General features: G+C 40.3%; 1 protein-coding gene across 4 annotated transcripts in view; it reads left to right on the plus strand.

The window, feature by feature from the left end:
• Nucleotides 1-22,789, plus strand: part of SLC2A3 (solute carrier family 2 member 3) — a 78,702-nt gene that overhangs the window by 50,107 nt on the left and 5,806 nt on the right. For 3 of the 4 annotated variants that reach the window (XM_070494590.1, XM_044756400.2, XM_044756399.2), the window contains 5 exons: nucleotides 19,408-19,500; nucleotides 20,052-20,212; nucleotides 21,033-21,273; nucleotides 21,617-21,779; nucleotides 22,097-22,284. In XM_070494590.1, the coding sequence (XP_070350691.1) occupies nucleotides 19,408-19,500; nucleotides 20,052-20,212; nucleotides 21,033-21,273; nucleotides 21,617-21,779; nucleotides 22,097-22,284 (846 nt within the window). Of the gene's footprint in view, nucleotides 1-17,454; nucleotides 17,773-19,407; nucleotides 19,501-20,051; nucleotides 20,213-21,032; nucleotides 21,274-21,616; nucleotides 21,780-22,096; nucleotides 22,285-22,789 lie in introns of those variants that run through there. The other variant, XM_014850975.3, reaches the window with a different exon arrangement.

The following is a 22,789-nucleotide window of genomic DNA, read 5'->3' on the forward strand; positions in this document are numbered from 1 at the left end:
ATCGTGGTGACAGTGTCAGACTAATAACCACACAGAGAAGGAAGGACATTTATAGTTTTAGAGCATTGCTGGAGTAAACTTAAGAAACTCAAAGAAAGCACTTAGCTTCCGGCAAGCAATAGTCTGTCTTGCCTATAGAGGCTTGTATAGAAGTTGATACTTAAAATACTTGTTTAGGGGCCCGCCCCATGGCTGAGTGGTTGAGTTTGTGTGCTCCACTCCGGCGGCCTGGGGTGTCGCTGGTTTGGATCCTAGGTGCGGACATGGCACCGCTCATCAAGCCATGCTGAGGCGGTGTCCCACATGCCACAACAAGAAGGACCCACAACTAAAAAATATACAACTATGTACTGGGGGGCTTTGGGGAGAAAAAGGAAAAATAAAATCTTTAAAATACTTGTTTATGATCCAGCAATCACACTTTTTGGTAATTACCCAAATGAGTTGAAAACCTACATCCACACAAAAACCTGCACATAAATGTTTATAGCAGCTTTATTCACAATTGCCAAAACTTGAAAGCAACCAAGATGTCCTTCAATAAGTGAATAGATAAACTATGATATATCCAGAAAATGGACTATTATTCAGCACTAAAAAAAAAATGAAAAGACGTGGAGGACCTGTAAGTGCTTATTACTAAGTGAAAGAAGCCAAACTGAAAAGGCTACATACTGTACAATTTCATCTATATGACACTCTGTAAAAGGCAAAACTATGGAAACGATAAAAACACTAATTGTCAGGGGTTGGGGGCTAGGGAGAGGAGGGATGGATAGGCAGAACACAGAGATTTTTTAGGGCAGTGAAACTACTCTATATGATACTGTAATGATGGACACATGCCATTATACATTTGCCTGAACCCATAAAATGTGCAAGACCAAGAGTGGACCCTAATCTAAAGTATGGACTCTGGGTGACTATGATGTATCAGTGTAGGTTCATCGATTGTAACAAATGTACTACACTAATGCAAGATGTTAATAATAGAGAAGTTGAAGGGGTATATGGGAAATCTTTGTACTTTCAACGTAATTTTTCTGTGAACTTAAAACTGCTCCCCCAAAATAAAGTCTATTAATAAAAAAACAAAACAAGAAAAACCGCTGGCTCATACGTCTCTTTCCATCCCCTTCCGTGAGAACTTAAAGGCAGGAACCATATCTTTTGTATCTTTATATTCCCAGAATCTAGGGATGAAAGAGAAGGAAAGTGTTCTGTTATTAGTGCTTATCCTAAAAATGTCTCAGACTTCACATATCTAAAACAAAACTCTTAATTTGACCCCTCAAACTGCTCCTCTCTCTGCTTTCCTGATTGAAGTAAATGACAACTCCAGTTCTCCAGCTGCTCTGGCTTAGGATCATTCTTGACTCCTTTTTTTCTTTCATGCCCAACATCTAGACTATCAGTTAATTCTTTTGGTTCTATCTTGACAATATATTTCAAATCCAACAACAATTCATTGCTTCCACCACGATAGCTTGTCCAAGCCCTCATCAATTCTCACCTGGACCAGTAGCCTCCTAATTGGTCAGTGTTTTCACTCTTGCTCCCCTGCAACATCTTCTCCATTCAATAGCAAATACTTTTTAAAAAATATAAATCAACCAATATCACTCTTTCACCCAAAAACCTAAAGTGGCTTTGTAGCTTCCTGGCTTTCTGTTGCATTTGAAATATAATCCAGGATCCTCACCAGTGCTTACAATGCTTTCCACGATCAGACTCCTTCTTTTCTCTCCAACATCATTTCTCCTATCTCTCTGTCCCTGGTTCACTCCACTCCTGCAAATCAGCCTTTTAGCACCATGCTAAGCACTCATCCTCCTCTTGGTGTCTTGGTATTTGAAATACCTTCTGTTTGAAATACTGTTCTCACAAGTGCTCCCAAGGCTTGCTCCCTCATGTCATTCAGATTGCTGTTCAAATGTCATCTCTAGTGAGATCAAGCCTAACCACCCTATCTTAAATAATGAACCCCCCTCCGATTCTTTATGACCTTACTTTGCTATTTTACTCTTCAAAGTCCTCCCTTACCATTACTTAACGTTATGTATTTATTTATTTGTTTATTGTCTGTTGTATGAGTCTGATAGGGCTGCCATAACAAAATGTCACAGACTGGGTGCCTTAAGTAATAGAAATTTACTTCCTCCCAGTTCTGGAGGCCAGAAGTCCAAGATCAGGATGCCAGCAGGGTTGGTTTCTCTGGATACTTCTCTCCTTGCAGCTGGCTGTGCTGTGTCCTCACATGGCCTTTTCTCTGCGCACACACCCCTGGCGTCTCTTTCTCTTCTTCTAAGAACACCAGTCATGGGGCTGCCCCCATGGCCGAGTGGTTGAGTTTGCGCGCTCTGCTTCAGCGGCCCAGGGTTTCGCCAGTTCTAATCCTGGGGGCGGACATGGCACCGCTTCTCAGGCCATGTTGGGGTGGCGCTCCACATGCCACAGCTAGAGGGACCCACAACTAAAAAAATATACAACTGTGTACCAGGGGGCTTTGGGAGAAAAAGGAAAAATAAAATTTTTTAAAAAAAAAGAACATCAGTCATATTGGATTAGGGCTCCGTTCTTATGACCCCATTTAAACTTAATAAACTCTTTAAAGTCTCTGTCTCCAAATACAGTTACATTCTAAGGTCCTGGAGGTTAGGGCTTCAACATATGAATTTCAGGAGGACACAATTCAGTCCGTGACCCCACCCTCTGGCCCCCCAAAATTCATATCTTTCTCACATGCAAAATACATTCACCTCCACTCCAACAGCCCCAAAGTCTTATCCCATTCCAACCTCAATTCCAAGTCCAAAGTCTCATCTGAACATCACCTAAATCAGATGAGGGTGATACTCGAGGTATGATTCATCCTGAGACAAAATTCCTGTCCAGCTGTAAACCTGTGAAACCAGACAAGTTATGTGCTTCCAGAATACATTGGTGGGACAGGCATAGGATAGACATGTAGGTTCATCAGTTGTAGCAAGTGTACCACTCTGGTGGGAAATGTTTATAATGGGGGAGGCTGTGCATGTGTGGGGGTAGCAGGTATATGGGAAGTCTCTGTGCCTTCCTCTTAATTTTGCTGTAAGCCTAAAACTGCTCTAAAAAAATAAAATCTTTTTTAATTCAAGTATAATTGACATATAATATTATAGTAATTTCAGGTGTACAATATAGTGATTCACTATTTATATAAATTATGAAATGCTCACCACAATAAGTCTAGTTACTTTCTGTTATACAAAGTTACTACAATGTTATTAACATGTTCTCTACACATTACATCCCATGACATTTATTTTATAACTAGAAGTCTGTACTTCTTAATTCCTTTCAACTATTTCGCCCATCTCCCCTCATTGGTAACCACCAGTTTGTTCTCTGTATCTATGAATCTGCTCCTGTTTTGTTTCATGTTTTAGATTCCACATATATGTGAAATCATATGGTATTTGTCTTTCTCTGTCTGACTTACTTCACTTAGCATAATACTCTCTAAGTCCATCCATATTCTCACAAATGGCAAGATTTCATTCTTTTTATGGCCAAGCATTATGCACAATGTGTGTGTGTATATATATATATATATATATACACACACAATATATATATATAAATCTCATGTCTTCTTTATCCATTCATCTATCATTGGACATTTAGGTTGCTTCCATATCTTGGCTTTTGTAAAAAATACTTCAGTGAACATAAGGGTGCATATGTCCTTTTGAATTAGCGTTTTTCTTTTCTTTGGATAAATACTCAGAAGTGGAATTGCTGGATAGTATGATAGTTCTATTTTTAATTTTTTGAGGAACCTCCATACTGTTTTCTGTGGTGGTTGCACCAATTTGCATTCCCATCAACAGTGCACCAGGATTCCCTTTTCTCCACATCCTCGCCAACACCTCTTATTTTTTGTCTTTTTTTTTTTTTATTGGCTGAGGAAGATTCACCCTGGCTAACATCTGTTGCCAGTCTTTCTCTATTTTGTATGTGGGTGCCACCACAGCATGGCCACTGACGAGTGGTGTAGGTCCACACCTGGGAACTGAACCTGGGCCACTGAAGTGGAGTGTGCTGAACTTAACCACTAGGCCGCAGGGCTGGCCACAGTTATTTTTTGTCTTTTTGATAAATAGCCTTTCTGAGAGGTATGAGGTGAAATCTTTTTGATTTGCATTTCCCTGATGATTACTGATGTTGAGAACTAAAAAAATTAAATCTGGGGCTGGCCCCACAGCCAAGTCCACTTCAGTGGCCCAGGGCTTCGCTGGTTTGGATCCTGGGTGCAGACCTAGTACTGCTCATCAAGCCATGCTGAGGCAGCGTCGCACACAGCAGAACCAGGAGGACCTACAACCAGAATATACAACTATGTACTGGCGGGCTTTGGGGAGAAGAAGAAAAATAAAATAATAAAATAAAATCTTAAAAACAAAAAGATGACCATTTCTGTATACAAGCAATCTTATCCAATCTTGAAAGCAGAGGCTGTGTATATTTCACTTCTGTGTCTCTTCCTCCAGCATCATTTCCATCACTCTCTCAATACTTCGCACAATACATTATTTAGAGTAAACATTTGATAAGTATTTAGGGGACATTAAAAAGTTTCCTTTTGGAGGCAGACAGATCTGCATGGGAGAGAATGTACTGATGGGACATAAACTCTTCATTCTTACTGGTAAACCAGAATGCCAATTAAAAATTTATAATCTGCCTCTTGTCACTTTCACTAGAACAACTTGATTTTTAAGCCCTGCCTAAGTGGTCAACCAGGCTTGCTCTTTGTCACTTCTTTAATGAAATTCAATTATTAATTTCTATCGAACAATTAATCAATTGGTAAGAATGCTATATGGAAAAAACAGTAAACTTTGCTGTTTAATACCATACTCCAAAACTTCTTTGAATAATCCCTTATTTAGTACTTATCTCCTTAGAAACCTCATTTCATGCTTTTAAATCTGTTTGCCAATTCCAAGTAATTATTTTTTTTTGGATCAAGTACTTTTTAACACTTGGCAGAGAGTAAATGGATTCTACTATGCCATAGCATCATGTATATTGTACTTAATAATCAATAACAGTATGTTAGAATATGCTCTAAACAATATCTGGAAAGATGAGTAGATCATTGAAGTTGACAAAGGAAGATCTGAAGAAAAAGGAAGAACCAGGTTACTAAGAGGGAGAAGTGACTGTTTATGTCACAATTCAAACTAAAAAAAAAACACTACCTTATACAACAGCTGCCCACAATTCAGCCCCAAACTCTCCTCAGTCCTCCTATGCCGAACTAATTTTGAAAGATAAGCAGCACAGAGAAAAATCTTTGGGTTTATATTTATAGACTCTCTCCAGTGTTTTCTTAACTTGTCTTCTTCCAAGATTAGAGAAAGAAGTGACACGCTCTCTTTGCAGAGCATCTCAGTGCTTCCCTGAAATGATCACCCACCACTAAAGCAGAAGCTCCTTCTCTGACACCGCCCCTTACTGACCACAGCTGCCTTGGTGGGGCACTAATATCCTCCTCACTCTATATACCCTTGTCAACACCCAGCAGAGACTGCCATTAGCATGTTCCCTATTTCCTCTTATTATCAATACTAGGAAGAATAGGTAAGAGAGAGAATAATTATAGTTAAGTGTAATCGACTAAGCAGAAGATTGGAAGTCAAAAGAGCAGAATCTGAGTCCATGAACGTGAATTAGAATATGAACTAGAGTTTAGACATTTGAACAGGTCATTTAACTTCTCTGAGTCTCAATTTCAGTTTTTAAATCAAAGACCTTAACACTCAGCTCATGGAATTATTGGAAAATTAGATGAGATAATGCAAGTGAAAAATAAACCTGATAAACTCTAAAGCCCTAGCAGATATTAAGTCAGTCACTTATGCATGCCCTACATTAACACATCATAATCATCCAAAGTCCATACTTTACCTTGGGGTCTGCTCTTGGCCCTGTACATTCTAGGGATTTGGGCAAATGTATATTGACATGTTATTACAGCATTATACAGAATAGTTTAATTGCCCTAAAAATCCTTTGTTCCACCTACTCATCCCTGCCCCTCCAGAACCTGGCAACCAGTGATCTTTTTTACTGAATCCATAGTTTTGCCTTTTGCAGAATGTTGTATAGTTGGAACCATACGGTATGTAGTCTTTTCAGACTGGCTTCTTTCACTTAATAATATGCATTTAAGGGTCCTCTATGTCTTCTCATGGCTTGATAGCTCATTTCTTTAAAGATTTTATTTTTCCTTTTTCTCCCCAAAGCCCGCCAGTACATAGTTGTATATTTTAGTTGTGGGTCCTTCTAGTTGTGGCGTGTGGGATGCCGCCTCAGCATGGCTTGATGAGCGGTGCCATGTCCGCGCCCAGGATCCAAACCAGCGAAACCCTGGGCCACTGAAGCAGAGTGCGTGAATTTAACCATTCAGCCACCAGGCTGGCCCCGCAAATAGAGATCTTATAGCCTCTGTTTGAAAATTTTCCCTGGATTTTTGGGCAACGGTGCTTCCATAGCAGTCTGCATCTCCAAAGGCTTCTTCCCCTTTTTTTCCTTCAGTCTTAGGAGTCATGGGTGGTCTAGATTAGAGTTCTTGGATAGGTTACAAGCCTTTTTGAGATAAACAGGGAAGGTCAGTTGCTTTTGAAAGGACTGAGATACCCATCCGATTACCTTAATTCGTTTCTTTCCCTCTGAGTACATAGGTTTATTTTAGCTTAGTCCAGGTAAACCCTAGAAAAAAAAATTATATCAGGCTCTGAATATGAGCTTCCAATTTGGCCAACTTTCTCATCATAAGTTACTAAATCCTTTCAAATATCTTGTTAGGTTTCAGCTAGGATAAACAGTGAATATTTCTGGCAGTATTAAACAACTCCGTTACTACTCCATTAATTTTTTAATGTTAGTTTTCCCTTTGTTGTTTAATGCAATAACATAGCCGTTTACCAGAGGATCTCTCAGAGTCTTGTTAACTCTGGGAGGAGCCAATAAGGGAGGACTCTCCTTAGAAGTTAGATATAGGGTGTCTGTAAAGGCATTAATTTAATGGACTTTTGTTTATGGTCATATAGTCTTTTCTTTTAGGTACACCTTATATCTTTAATTTTTCATTAGCTTTTTGCAACAAAACTTTCAATAAGGCTATTTTGGAATTTTGAAGGCTTTGGTTTTAAATGCATTTCTTAAATTAGCTTATCTAATTAGAACATTCCTTATAATGGCTAATGTAATTCTCCTGAGGGCTGGCAGCAATTTGGTAGGACCCTAGCCACAAATAGAGTTCAACATGCAATTTTGCCTAGCCATATCTGGCCACAAATGGGGTGCAACCCACGTTTCTGTCTGACCATATTTTGGGCCCCAAACCTGACGGCTATGCAGCTAAGCTCTCAGGACACAAAACAAGCTTAATAAGATTGCACTGTTCTTTGTAAGTATTTATTGCTTCCAGGACCATAGTTTGTAAGCAGGTGTGCCAGAAGGTGGTGTGCTTGACTCTTTAGAAATTAAATATCTTATTTCTGGTCTTAAATCTGCTGCTCTCAAAACTAATGTGCAAAAAGACAAGTTTTGGAAGCTCAAAAGAGCCCCAAAGTGGCCACTATACTTTTAAATCATCTTTAGTATTATCGGTCCACCAGGACAAAAATTTACAAGAGGAAGGATTGTAGTTCTTAAACATAAACCCAACTGGAGTTCCCATGGGACAAACATCTTGGAAAGTTTTAGAAGATGAAATTCTCATGTAAAAGCAAGGCCCAGACAAAAAGACAAAGAGAGGGCTGGCCTGGTGGTGCAGCGGTTAAGTGTGCACATTCCACTTAGGCAGCCCGGGGTTTGCCAGTTTGGATCCCGGGTGCAGACGTGGCACCGCTTGGTATGCCATGCTGTGGTAGGCATCCCACATATAAAGTAGAGGAAGAGGGGCATGGATGTTAGCTCAGGGCTGGTCTTCCTCAGCAAAAAGTGGAGGATTGGCAGCAGTTAGCTCAGGGCTAATCTTCCTCAAAGAAAAAAAAAGACAAAGAGATGCCAGTTGCAAGTCTCAGATTATTACCTGTGCTTCTGACCCACTGACTATAGCTGTTTGGACAAACAACACAAAAGACTCACTGAGTACTCCCTAGATAGAGAATAAACCCTTCAGATAGCCATAGCTGTGAGCCGGCTTTGAGACAATTGTCTCCTGGTTGATCAACCCCAGTTTGGGCTATTGCCCACAGAATCCCAAAGAAAGGCAGTGACCTCAACCAAAAGGAAAGGAGATCAGAACCTGAGAGAACTCACGATTAGAGAAGCCAGTGTTCCATGGAAGCGGTAAGCACAAGGGCCTCTTGTAGGTACTGTACCCGTTTCTAGGGGACAGTGGTCCACAAAGATGAGATTGCTTCAGATCCCACTTCTGACACCATATGTTAACCTTCAAAAACATATTTTAAGAGGCAAAGCATTTATTTGAGATCAAAGAATTGCAGTTCAGGGAGCACAGATTAAGGTAGAAACTCAAATAGTGTCCCAATTACAGGGTGAAAGAAGAGGGTATTTATGGGAAAGGAAAGGAGTAATTACATGAAAAGAAGAGGAAGAGGAAAAACAACCTTCTATAGGTGTTAATAAGCTAGGTGGTTCTTTAGCTATACGTGACTGGTTACTGATTCTGTCTTCAGAAAGAGAGTCCATAATCATCAGTCTTTGTGGTCAGGATGTCTGCTTTCCTGTTAGTTTTACAAACAGTTGTTTGGAAGACAGTGTTGATCTGGCACAGTACAAAGGTCTGACCCAGTTTGAACAGTCCAAAGGTTCAAGGAGTAAGACATGCAGGCAGTTCCTCTGAATTACCTGCTCTACTCTATTTTAAAATGGCTCCACTTATGTCAACTTTTCACTCAACAAACATTTATTCATTACTTATAATGTATCAGATATTCAGAATATTGAGGCAAATAAAGTGTAGTCACTGCTGTCAGGAAGCTCACAGTGCATTTGGAGGAGTAAATTTATAAACCAATAATAGCAAAACATTTTTTAGTAATATACAAAATAATATGGTATGGTAATAAATTTGTCTATGTTAAATACACTTAGAAATTACCCACTTTAAAATTAATAACAGACCTAAAACATATAAAATGAGATGTTCTAAGAGATAAGATATTGACCAAAAGCTCACATTTCAAGATACCTATTTAAATTAGGAGTATAGCCTGTAGCTTTTTAATGCTATAGTTAGGATATGTGTCTTCAACAGTATATGCTTACCAATTAAGTGAACTAGCCTAGACTACTACTAAAGTTTTTGGGGTTTTTTTTTGAACATCAGAGAGCTTTACTGACTGATTGGACAGAGCTTCAGAGATGGGTAGTGGTGCCGCACAACAAAACAGACAAAAGACTGATTTTACATTATTTAAATTGACTTTAGGGCCAGCCCCAGTTGCCTAGTGATTAAGTTCAGCGCGCTCCACTTTGGCAGCCCAGGTTCAGTTCCCAGGCGCAGACCTACACTACTCATCTGTCAGTGGCCATGCAGTGGCGGAGGCTCACATACAAAAAGAAGAAGATTGGCAGCAGATGTTAGCTCAGGGTGAATCTTCCTCAGCAAAAAAATTAAAAAATAAATTGACTTTATACTCTACCAATGAAAAATAAAGCTTCAAGGATGCTAGTATACTTGTGATCTTTAAATACATTAAGGGGGGGCCAGCCCTGTGGCCGAGTGGTTAAGTTCACTCACTCTGCTTCGGTGGCCCAGGGTTTCGCTGGTTCAGGTCCTGGGCATGGACCTAGCACCACTCATCAAGCCATGCTGAGTCAGCATCCCACATAGCACAACTAGAAGGACCTACAACTAGAATATACGGCTATATACTGGGGGGCTGTGGGGAGAAAGAAAAGGAAAAAAAAAAAAGATTGGCAACAGATGTTAGCGCAGGTCCCAATCTTTAAAATAAATAAATACATACATACATGCATAAAGGAATGATTCTCAGGAAATAAAAGAAACTGGATCACCTTAATTGAGTTATCAAGCCCCATCCACATACATCCCTAAAAGGATTTTCTTGTCAAAAGAACATTTTTTAAGACTTCTGTGAACCACTACCTTTATTAATGAATCATTTCTATAATCATGTTATATTATTTACTAATTAGGTTATAGATTGTTTAGATACTCAACAGTCCTAAGGATATACTTTGGACATGTTTTATTCAGCTAATTTAACAAACATTTTTGTTCACCTATTTGTTAGACACTGTGGACATAAAGATAGGTAAAATAAAGTCTCTGCTCACAATTTAGAAAGGTAAGCAAATATGTAAACAAATAATCACTATGGGATTTAATAAATACTATAAGATAAGTATGTTTGAGATAGGTTGTGGCACAAGGTAATCATATCTTCTTAGGTTTGTCTGGGAATGTTTCACAAAGGGGAAGAGGTGCTGGTTATTGACGTATGACCAGGAGTTAGCCAGTTCAAAAGGACATTCCATATGGAAAAGTACAAAAGAGTGAGTCTCCAATAACATGGCGTTATGGACTGAATTGTGCCCTGGCCCCCCAAATTCACATTGAAGTCTTAACCTCTGGTACCTCAGAATATGATTATATTAGGAGATAGAGCTTTTAAAGGAGTGATTAAGGTAAAATGAGGCCGTTAGGGTGGGCCCTAATCTGATCTGATTGATGTCCTCTTAAGAAGAAGAAATTTAAACAAGGAGACACCAAGGATGCATGCACCAAGAGAAAAAGGCCATGTGAGGCCATAGCAAGAAGCCAGCCATCCGCAAGTCAAAGAGAGAAGCCTCAGGAGAAACCAAACCTGCCAACACCTTAATCTTGGACCTCCAGCCTCCAGAATTGTGAGAAAATAAATTTCTGTTGTTTAAGTCATCCATTCTGTGGTGTATTGTTATGGCAGGCTCCAGTGTGTATTTTTCCATGCCACCAAGCACTTCTCCAGTTCTCAGCTGATACTACCTGGGTGCCCTATCAGTTTAACTCAATTCTGACACTATCTACTTGGAGATAGCACCAGATCCCACAGGTTATGGGCTCAGTCTCACAAGACTGCCCTCACTTCAGCCACCAATCTCACGTCCAGGTTGTTACCTGTGCTTCTGACTGACTGGCTATAAATCAGAGGTTCCCATGAACCCCTCATTGGGTTCAATTAATATGCTAGAGAGGCTCAGAGAACTCAGAGAAACATTTACTTACGTTTAACAGTTTATTATAAAGGATACGGATGAAGAGGTACATAGGGCGAGGTCCAGAAGGATCCTTAGAGCAGAAGCTTCTGTCCCCCTGGAACTGGGATACATCACCCTCCCCAAATGTGGATATGTTCAACCTGGAAGCTCATCAAAGCCTGTTGTTCGAGAGTTTTATATTTGCCAGCTGTGTGTGTAAAACTAGCAAGTTATTTTCTCATTAATAAAATGGATTCTTTGTGTCTCGTCATAGTCATTAGTAGATAATGCATAGTAACTGGTATGGTCATTGTTTTCCTTAAATGGCTCAGTTTAACATAGTGTTTAATAAATGCATATTGAATAAATTGTATAGTATAGATGGAAATGATCTGAAAAATTTGTAAAAGTTAGTAACCTTAAAACTTCAATTCTGACAGCCACAGATCGTTTTTGTTTTACAGTAGCCATAACTTCAAAGCCTTGAACTTGTTGAAATTCAAAGAAATATAACTTTAAAGACTCTTGGCCCTGATAGAATTTTAATTGTTTTATATTCTCAGGAATGTACAATTTCTAAGAATACTTAAAATTATACCCACTCAAATTTAGGATATTAAATCTGCCTTTGACTTGAGGACATATTCATAGAATCATTCTACCAACATTCCTCTTGAGTCAAAAAATGCCTTCTAACTGGTACATTTTACATTTACTTGTTTCTATATTGTTCATGAATAAATAAATGAGTAAATATAATTGAATAATAAGATTTAGCAGAAATACATTTTATTCTATTCAATTTCTTTTTAGAATACTTGATGTTACCTTTTTTCCTTTTGGTATCATTATGGATTTCTTAGATTTACAATATATTAACTTCAGAAATATTCTTTTTTTGATGTCTAAATTATCTTAACTTTGGCCAGTGAGAGTCCCTTTTAAATTGGTTCTCTGTCCTTTTGACATGACCACATTACTCTTTCAAAGCTTCCTTGCTTTCTGACACAGTAAGATGTTCCAGGCTCATCTTCTATTTCTTAGCCTCAGGTGTAGAATCAGCTATTTCTCTAAGAAGTCTTACTTTTAATGGAGAGTAGTATTAGTCACGAGTAAATCAGTACTTTGAAAAAAATAGAGACTCTGATTTGTAGCATTTGCTAATTTCCATTGTGTAAATCCCCCACCATGATAGATTTCAAGTTACCAACATGATATCACTAAACACAGAGTTGGGAAGACATGTACACAGTTGGCTCTCATGAGCTGGTTCAAGCACAGCAGTGCTACCCTGCTTTATGAATCAGAGCTCACAACATATCCTGGTATTAAAGACTAGTAATATTAGGTAAAATAAAAAATTTCTTTAAATAAAATTTAGAGTGGGCCAGCCCAGTGGCGCAGCGGTTAAGTTTGCATGTTCCACTTCAGTGGCCTGTGGTTCACCAGTTCAGATCCTGGGTGCAGATATGGCACCGCTCAGCAAGCCATGCTGTGGCAGGCCTCCCACATATAAATTAGAGGAAGATGGGCACAGATGTTAGCTCAGGGCCAGGCTTCCTCAACAAAAAGAGGAGGATTGGCAGCAGATGTTAGCTCAGGGCTTCCTCAAAGCCCTTCCTCAAAAAAAAAAAAGAGAGAGAGAATTTTGGTCAACATTAAGACATCAACTGTTAAAATTATAGGCAATGTTTTAATACCTATGAATGACAAAGATGGCTACAATAAAATGAAAGGACCTATGGCTGGCAGATTTGAAGTTCTACTGCAACTTACTATAAAAAAGAAAAAAGATGCATGTTGTTTCTATCTGTGCTCTGTAATTAATACAACAAACATCAAACTTTCTATCTGTCAACCACCAGATGCCTGTTTCTTATGACAAACAACAAAAAAAAGACAGAGACAAGGCAAAATACTATCTCTGGGAGGAAAAGGATCTACAACCCTTGAGTACTCAACCAAATCCTAGAATTGCTAAGTCCAAGAAGCTAGCTTCACCAATATTTTCTCCTGCTAATCTAAATTTAGAAAAGCAAAAAACTCAACCACTCTTGCTTCCATTGGACCCTGCAGGCAGAGATCCGGGAGACTGATGTGGTAAGAACTCTTACCTCCTGCTGGCTCTTGTCAGGGGTCCAAAATCTCTTGGCTGCAGTAGTCCCGGAGCAAGCAGTGTCCAGCCAGTGAAGTTTTATCCTGTCCAAGTCACCAAACTGTAGGTGAGGAAGAACATTTCCTTTACCCACTCTGGATCCTTCTGGCTGGGCTACAAATTAAAATGACATGAGACAGAATAACAGGAGAAAATCAAACAAAGCTTTATAACATATATACATGGGAGGCACTCAGGAAAACTGAGCAACTTGCCAAAATGGTGGAGGCTCTCTTCTTAAATACCATCTTCAAAGGAAGATGTTGGGGGTAGGGAGAGTCAGTTATGAGAGATTACCAGAAAAGCACAGTAAACAAGAGTAAGGTTATTATGCAGGTTTACGTCCTTGCCTTCTGCACTGATAAGAGTTTCTAGAGATATGGTCATGCCCCCTTCTTCCTGGTACAGAGAGGGATATAGATTTTCAGATGGAGATTTCCCTTACAAATGTAAATGTCTCATGCAAAGGGTAAAATTCTACTTTTCAGAGCTTCTCCCATGTCTGCAGGTTTTGTTTAAAGATTGGCACCTGAGCTAACATCTGTTGGCAATCTTTTCTTCTTCTTTTTCTTCTTCTTCTTCTTCTTCTTCTTCTTCTCCTTCTTCTTCTTTTCTTCTTTTCCTCCCCAAAGCTCCCCCTCCCCCCCTCCCAGTACATAGTTGTATATTCTAGTTGTGAGTCCCTCTGGCTGTGCTATGTGGGATGCCACCTCAGCATGGCTTGATGAGCGGTGCCATGTCTGCACCCAGGATCTGAACCAGCAAAACCCTGGGCCACCGAAGCAGAGCACACAAACTTAACCACTCGGCCACAGGGCTGGCCCTGTGCAGTTTTTAAAAGTAACCAGCCCAAAATGATCCTCATGCCAAAGAGACATATTTTGGGGTGGCCGATTCTGATCCCCCACAGGCACTTAGGTTGTTTCCAAGTCTTAGCATTTTAAATAATGCTGCAGTGAATATAAGGGTACATATGTCTTTTCAAATTAGCGTTTTTGTGTTCTTTGGATAAATACCCAGAAATGGAATAGCTAGATCATTTGGTAGTTCTTAGTTTTTAAAAGTAATTTTCTCAGACTGAGTTTAGCCAGAGAAAACAGGTTTCAGATCTCTCTCCCCTTCACCCTCCTTCTTTTTTTTTTTTTTACCAAGAAGAAAGTATTCTACAGATTTCAAACATCTAAAACTTAACCCTCAGTATTGTCTTTCTCCATAGCTGTTTTACGCAAGTTATTTTGGGACAAGTATATTCCTGTGCCTTCGTAATTATTTCCTTTATTCTTTTAATAAATATTGCGCAAATAATTACTGGAGCAAACGCTGTGTTCTGGAATTATATTGGAGCCTGCTCTGAGTAAATGAAGAGATAAAACAGACCTACTTTTTACTTTCACTCCTGTCATTTACTCTTGCAAAACATTAAAAAATAATTATTCTAAGGCTAGGGAGAGGGAGAAAGAAAAGACAAAGTGATTTAAAGCCAAGAAGACATTGTGAGACAAATAATAAAGTCAAACATAAAAAACATTGGAGAAAAAAGTAGAGGAAAAGAGGGGACAACATGATCTTCTTAATATAAGCTGCAAGGTCCAGCTATGAGCCTCGGGTAGCTGTTGAGCACTTACCTGTAGCTAGGGAGGCTGAGGAATTTAATTGTTAATTTTAATTAATTTAAAATTGAAGAAATTTAAAATATTTTCCCAGTAAACACAACTTTAGTTTTTTTTGGTTTTGTTTTGTTTTGAGGAAATTAGCCCTGAGCTAACATCTGCTGCCAAACCTCCTCTTTTTGCTGAGGAAGCCTGGCTCTGACTAACATCCGTGCCCATCTTCCTCTACTTTATATGTGGGACACCCACTACAGCATGGCTTTTGCCAAGCAGTGCCATGTCCACATCCCGGATCTGAACCGGGGAACCCTGGGCCGCCGAGAAGCGAAACATGTGGACTTAACCGCTGTGCCACCAGGCCGGCCCCATGTTGTTTTGATAGAATGACATGTTACTCTAACTGTAGAAAACTTAGAGTCTAAAATAGAGATGTGTTATAAATGTAAAATATATACTGGATTTTGAAGACTTGGACAAAAAGTAAATTAATAATTTTTATGTTGATTACATGCTGAAATGATAATTTTTTTATACAGCCAGTCAAATAAAATAATTATTAAAGTTAATTTCTCTTGTTTCTTTTTAAATTTTTAATGTGGCTACTGGAAAATTTAATATTTCTCAAGTGGCTTGAATTATATTTCTATTGGACAGTGTTGCCCTATAGGATATTCTTTGTCCTTCGGCTGCTAAATTCAGTTGCTGTGCTAACTAAAGGGGCCTCTAGGCCCAGTGTTTCCTGGAAAACCAGGATGAGATGGGGGAGGGGAAGTGTGAACTCTGAGAAGGTTTTCTTGGATGTCACCTTTCACCCGTCCTCAGTTCTCTTAGCTAACAATCAGATTTAGAAGATATTCTCTCAGGGCCAGCCTGGGGGCGCAGCGGTTAAGTGCACAAGTTCCGCTTCAGCGGCCTGGGGTTCACCAGTTCAGATTCCGGGTGCGGACATGGCACCACTTGGCAAGCCATGCTGTGGTAGGTGTCCCACATATAAAGTGGAGGAAGATGGGCACGGATGTTAGCTCAGGGCCAATCTTCCTCAGCAAAAAGAGGCGGATGGGCAGCAGATGTTAGCTCAGGGCTAATCTTCCTCAAAAAAAACAACAACAGATATTCTCATTTAAGGGAAGGAAACATCATCATCTGGTTTGTTTCAGGTCCTGTGGTAGCAATTTGAATTGTAGACCTACAACCAAAACCCCAAAAGAAGATGCATCTCCTCTGGCTACAATTTAGAAAAATTGTATCCCTTTACCAGGCTTCTTTTACCCAAACACCCTCTTACCCCATACTGAAGGGGTTGCTAGGCTACAAATTAATGGGCATTAGGAATTTGACCTTTGATATTTCCCCTCCAGCAAAGCCTTGATCTTATCTCTCACTTACCCAACTCTTTAACCACAACTAAATTGTTTTGCTTTGTTTACCCTCATACTGCAGCCACCTCTCTCCTTTCATTATCCTTCATCTTCCACTGTTCACATTTTTCTTATCTGTTTTTCTTACTTGCTCAGTTTTCTTTTATAGCTTAGTAATCATATATTTACCTCATACTTTCTTTCAAGAAATTCAGTCTATAGTTACTGAGATATTGATAATTGTCTCATCTGTGTAAGAACCAGTTGGCTTTACCCTTTTTTATTTTTTTAAGTGGAAGAAGGGAAATACTACAAATTCCTTAAGGATTAGGATTTTTTTGTCCTTTAATACTGATAAATTCCCAACTTCTTAAAGAGTACCTGATACATAGTATGTGCTCAGCAAATACCTGTTTAACTGAATTTGACAAACTGTTCCATCTCTAGATGCTATAAACCTGAGACTAGGGGCAAAACATTGCAGAATGGGTAGAACGCAGAATGGGTGGTATGATGAATGCCATATTAAGGATTTTGGATTGTATCCCACAGGCAGTTAATTGTCTCCTTCCTGCAGCCCAGGAGAGTTGGTCTGGCTCCTGGATATTCAGGTTTCCTTACTCCCAGGAGAGATTATGCTAATCTGAGGACAAGTAGAGCCAAAAACTGGTCCAATTTTTCCCTCTCTTTTCTTCTCTCAGACTGTCCTTCCTTCCCTCTCCTTCAAGATTGTAGACCCAGCCTGCAGTCAAAAAGCAGCTGATAAATGTATAGGATTATGAATTCTTTCTGCTTACACTCCTTCAAAAAACCTTAATTCTCAGATAATAGCACCCACTCGACCTTGCCTTACTTAGATAATATTTATTCTCATCTCTTTATAGATTGATTCAATTCAGAGCAGATGTGAGAGCAAAAGATAAAATTTATTTGCCCTCCCTCCAGGCTTTTCTGGTAGCATTTTGTCTGTGAAACTAAGAGGCTATAGCTGCTATTAAAAGAGGGAAGGACGACGGCGTAAAAAAACCGAATGGGGACAGTAAAGGATGTGGTTTTAAACGAGAGGAAGGAGTATGTCGTTGCCTAGGGTGGAGCCAGAATTTGAGGTCAGAAACTTCTGAGAGGTCACAAGATTACTTGGGAGCCGGTGTGGGGTGGGGCCGGGGTGGGGCCAGGGCGGGGGTAGGGGGGGTGGCTTGTCCCCTTCCAGACTCCACCCCTTGCAGAGATTATAAATGGGTGCCTGGCGTGATCTCTAAACAGTGTGGGTGAGGCATAGGAGGACAACTGAGGACCTGAAGGAAAACTTGCTGCTGGGGACATTTTTAAGGTTTTGTTGGCTGGAAGAGGTGTTTCTGGAATACTACTCCTAGATCTTTCGTGAAGATTCGAAAAGAATTAAATTAGGGCCATGGGGACACAGAAGGTAAGAATGACACAATTACCAGTTATTTTTGCTTGTTTGGGATATATTCAGAAAGGCAAACCTTAGTGGTGATTGCTGTGTTCTATTCTAAGTAGCCTAGCCATCTGAAGGCCTTTTCATTCTTGTCCAACCTGCAATGCTACAGTTTCACCAGTTCTCTTTGAATGTCATATCCTGTAAAGGATTTATCCCAGCACCGTTCATCTTCCTGCTGTACAGAAAGTCACCTGGAGAAGTTGTGTTTACTTCTCAGATTTTTTTTTTTACGTAATTACATGCTACTGAAGATTTGAGGATGAGAGGATCAAGCGTTCAGGGGACCAGGGGCAGCTTGGTTGTGGTGATTACAAGTGGGGGTCTCAGAGCCAGCATGAGGATTTCCCTGGAAGCATTAGACTTTGAAAGGACCTGGGATTTGTTTGGAGGTGTGGGTCAGTGTCCAGCTATCTGTTCCATAACCTCTGGGATTCCCTGGATACTAAGGAGAGAGAATTCCAGTTGTCTTTCCCATTGTGGTTATGATTGTGAGTGCAGGAGATGTTAATGTATTATTGTGTGTCATGTATGCAATATTTGCAGGGAAAAAGGTATTTTCACTAAGGTAAACTTAATTGAAAATAAAGAAAGATAAGAGAAGGGATGAAAAATGGGAAAGAAGAGGAAAAGGCCTTCAAGGATGGTAGATGATGAGGGGGAAAAGAAGAAATTTTTACTGAAAAGAAAAGGATTAAACAGAAAGAACTATGCACTAGCAGAGGATCTCAGGGGTACTTACGCCTGTTTGCCTGGCAGGCAAGGTCAACTTGGGGAACAGAAAGTCCCAGCCTGCCTGAGAGAGAAGGAGTTTAAGATAAGGAAGGTTTGGGGCCATAGAGGATGGCCCCAGGCATAAAAATTGAGCTACCTTGAGGTGGAAATCTAAGATAACACCCACTTGAATTATTCCCGGCAAGGTGAGATGACTGGGTTGATTCTGCCCCCCACCCTCCGCTAAGAAATGTCTCCTCTGTGTTGGGTTGGGAGTGAGCTTGTGCTCTCCCCCTGCTGGGTGCAGGATAGCAGTACAGTATTAAATAAACGGGAAGAATTTCAAATGGGGCCAGGATGCAGTGGGTAGATACTGTACATTCCATGACCCAGAGATAGTCAAAGAGCAGCCCAGTGGTAAAGACGCACGTGGCCGTCACCACTCCGGGCTTCCATGGAATCTGCGGTACAGATGAGACTACGGTGGACCTAGCTGTTTACAAAATAATCTCTTGTTAGGAATCCTAAAGCTCTCTTTTCCTCTGATCTCCCAGTTCTTTCTATTCTTGGGTGCAATTCTATGCTTGCTTTTAACTGGGGCACTTTTTTGAATGCTTCCAAACGGACTAACCAAGTTCTTTCTTCCTAAATTTTCTTGTCAGTTTTCCCAACTTTATTCTACATGCCTGTCCATTTATCTCCAGATAAGTTCTTCAGTATAACCTCCTCTTTTGTCTTCCCCATTCGTTACCTAAATCTTATTAAGTTTTTGTTCTTTTCTTACTACTCATATGCCAAGTTCTCCTAATACCTCTCCTTAATTAATGAGTCATTCGTCAATCAAGAGCTTTAAGGACTGTTTCTCCCCTTCCTCCTCCCCCTCCTCAGGTCACCGCCTCTCTGATCTTTGCCATCAGCATTGCTACAATAGGCTCTTTCCAGTTTGGCTACAACACTGGAGTCATCAATGCTCCTGAGATGGTGAGTGCCCAGCAAGTAGAGTTAGAATTTGGAATAGGGAAATTATTCCTTTAAGAAGGGTTTCAAGAATTAAGACTTTAAGACAAACTTGGTATCTAACTTGTCTTAAGACTGAAGAGGGAGAATAATATCGATGGGAAAGTCTGGTTGAATCACTAATCAAATCAAAAAGCTCATTTGCCCCCTATACTGTGGACTATACTCATTCTTCCTCTCACCCTATGGTGATAGACTTCCTTTATTATTCCTTAGGGGTCAGTTACAAAGAAGAGGGGGTTGTTCTTAGGAGTGGGCTGGTGTAGTCACTGAACATCAGTGCTACTACCTACTGGGATTTTCAGGACAAATAAAAAATTGTTCTTTTCAGAGCTAGTAACATTGGCTCCAGTATGTTATCTATCTCTTCCATCCCATCTATTCATTCCCTTGATTCTTTACTTTTAAGGTAATCATAATGCTGTTCTTTTAGGGGAGGGAAGATCTGCAATATTTGTCTCTTTTCTCATCCAGCTCTAACAGTTTGCCCTCCCATCAACCATTTTAATTTGCAGATCATAAGGGACTTTCTCAATTACAGTTTGGAAGACAAGTTAACATACCGTCCCACTGAGGTGTTACTCACGTCCCTCTGGTCCTTGTCTGTGGCCATCTTCTCCGTTGGTGGTATGATTGGCTCCTTCTCCGTTGGACTCTTTGTCAACCGCTTTGGCAGGTATTGACCAGAAACTGGGCAAGGAAGAGGGTTTTACTGGTTATGCTGAGAAAAGGTACTGAGAATTAGGGCGGGGAAGTGATGATGCGTTCAAGTGAGAGCGCCTCAAATTCTGATCAAGGGAAACCTAGTCCAGCTGGCACTGAATATGACCACTCTTGCCTGGAGCTCTGCTACCCCGCATTGCATCAGATCACCTGGAGGCCTTTTAGAAAAACAGATTGGTGGGCCTTGCTCCAGAGTCAGACCTAATGATTTAGTAATTCTGGGGTGGAGGGGGACAATGTAGCAAATTTCTAACTGTTGCTGTTAGTTTGCGGACCACTTTGAGAATTATTGCCCTAAAAGTGCTTGCTAAAATCTTAGGCCACAGCTAAGACAGGGGAATCTTAAACAAGTTCTCTAGGTGAGTTTTATGCATATAGAGGTGTAAGAACCATTGATCATAGTTAGCCCAACTAGAAATGATCTGATAATAGAAAGTGGACAAGTTAGACCAAAAGAGGATATGTGAGGGGCCAGCCCCATGGCCAAGTAGTTAAGTTCGCGCACTCTGCTTCGGTGGCCCAGGGTTTCACCGGTTGAATCCTGGGCGTGGACACGGCACTGCTCATCAAGCCATGCTGAGGCGGCATCCCACGTGCCACAACTAAAAATATAGAACTATGTACCACGGGGCTTTGGGAGAAAAAGGAAAAATAAAATCTTTTTTAAAAAAAGAGAGAATATGTGAGTTTGGAAAAGAGTAGAATGATAGGAAAGAAGGGGAGAGATTGGGGCCTATTTTGCTAACTTCACTTGTCTTTGCTTAACCTTTCAGGCGCAATTCAATGCTTATTGCCAACCTGTTGGCTGTCACTGGTGGCTGCCTTATGGGGTTCTGCAAATTAGCGGAGTCATTTGAAATGCTGATTCTGGGCCGATTGATTATTGGCCTCTTCTGCGGACTCTGTACAGGTTTCGTGCCCATGTACATTGGAGAGATATCTCCTACTGCCCTACGGGGGGCCTTTGGCACTCTCAACCAGCTGGGCATCGTCGTCGGGATTCTGGTGGCCCAGGTACTCTAGAAGTTATACTTAAGGAATGTTAGTTTCATGGCTCATTAAATGAGTTAACATGGATAAAGTACTCAAAAGAATGTCTGGCACATATTCAATTATAAGTTTCAGATAGCTCACAGACAGCTAAAGAAGCAGGCAGGGTAGAGAAAGGAAAAGAAACATAATTTATCTTTTCTTGTGGTAAAAAAAGTGGATGATTTTCTGAACTTTTTTTTAAATCAACTTGAGACCTATAAAGTACAGGATTTACTTTATACTACTATAATAATACTATATGGGATAAGATAGTGACATAAGATAGTGGCATAATACTATAGTGTTATCTTTGTCTGGTTTCTAGATCTTTGGTCTGAAAGTCATCTTGGGAACTGATGATCTTTGGCCCCTGCTATTGGCCTTCACCATCATTCCAGCTATCCTACAAAGTGCAGCCCTTCCATTTTGCCCTGAAAGTCCTAGATTCTTGCTCATTAACAGAAAGGAAGAGGAGAGTACTAAGAAGAGTGAGTATTTTTCACACCTTCACTATAGGAATTTTAGGGTTGTGGTTCGTTTTAGGGTGGGGGTATTGGATCTATTTTTTGTAATTTCCTTTCCCTGCCCCTCAGAACCCAAGTGGTGAGTTTTCTTATTACTCTTAAGTAAGAAACTTTTTCAACCCTTAAAGAATGAGATGAGAAGGTAAGTTAAGGCATGGATGCTGATTGATCAGCCACATCCAGGGCTCCTCTTGTGTGGCTTCTTCCCAGCTGTCTTTTGCAAAAAATGAATTTGGGACAGCACCTTATATTTATCCTTTCCTCTTTGTTCTTTTTGCTAGTCCTTCAGCGATTGTGGGGCACCCAGGATGTGGCTCAGGACATCCAGGAGATGAAAGATGAGAGTATTAGGATGGCCCAGGAAAAGCAAGTCACTGTGCTGGAGCTCTTTAGAGCACCCAACTACCGGCAGCCCATCATCATTTCCATCATGCTCCAGCTCTCTCAGCAGCTCTCTGGAATCAATGCTGTGAGTATCTACTTTGTGTCAAAGGTGCCATACAATACTTCATTTAAAACACTTGACCAGAGGGGCTGGCCCCGTGGCCGAGTGGTTAAGTTCGCGCGCTCCGCTGCAGGCGGCCCAGTACTTCGTCGGTTCGAATCCTGGGCACGGACATGGCACTGCTCATCAAGCCACGCTGAGGCAGCGTCCCACATGCCACAACTAGAAGGACTCACAACGAAGAATATACAACTATGTACCGGGGGGCTTTGGGGAGAAAAAGGAAACAAAAAAGAAGTCTGGCGAGTACCAGTATAGAGGCAAATACTGTGGGTGAAATAATAAATTCCTGAGCCATACCTGAGGGACTGACTGAATCTGGGTGATCTAGATACTGTGTTCATGTTACCTTGAAGTCTGAGTCCAATATTTTGACATCTCTTTGACAATGATAGTTGTTGCGACCCTATGTTTTAGCACTGTATTGAGTAAATAATAAAAATAGTATATATTAAATAGTAGTTTATTT

Source organism: Equus asinus, chromosome 22 (genome assembly GCF_041296235.1).
Source record: "Equus asinus isolate D_3611 breed Donkey chromosome 22, EquAss-T2T_v2, whole genome shotgun sequence".
Lineage (NCBI taxonomy): Eukaryota > Metazoa > Chordata > Mammalia > Perissodactyla > Equidae > Equus > Equus asinus.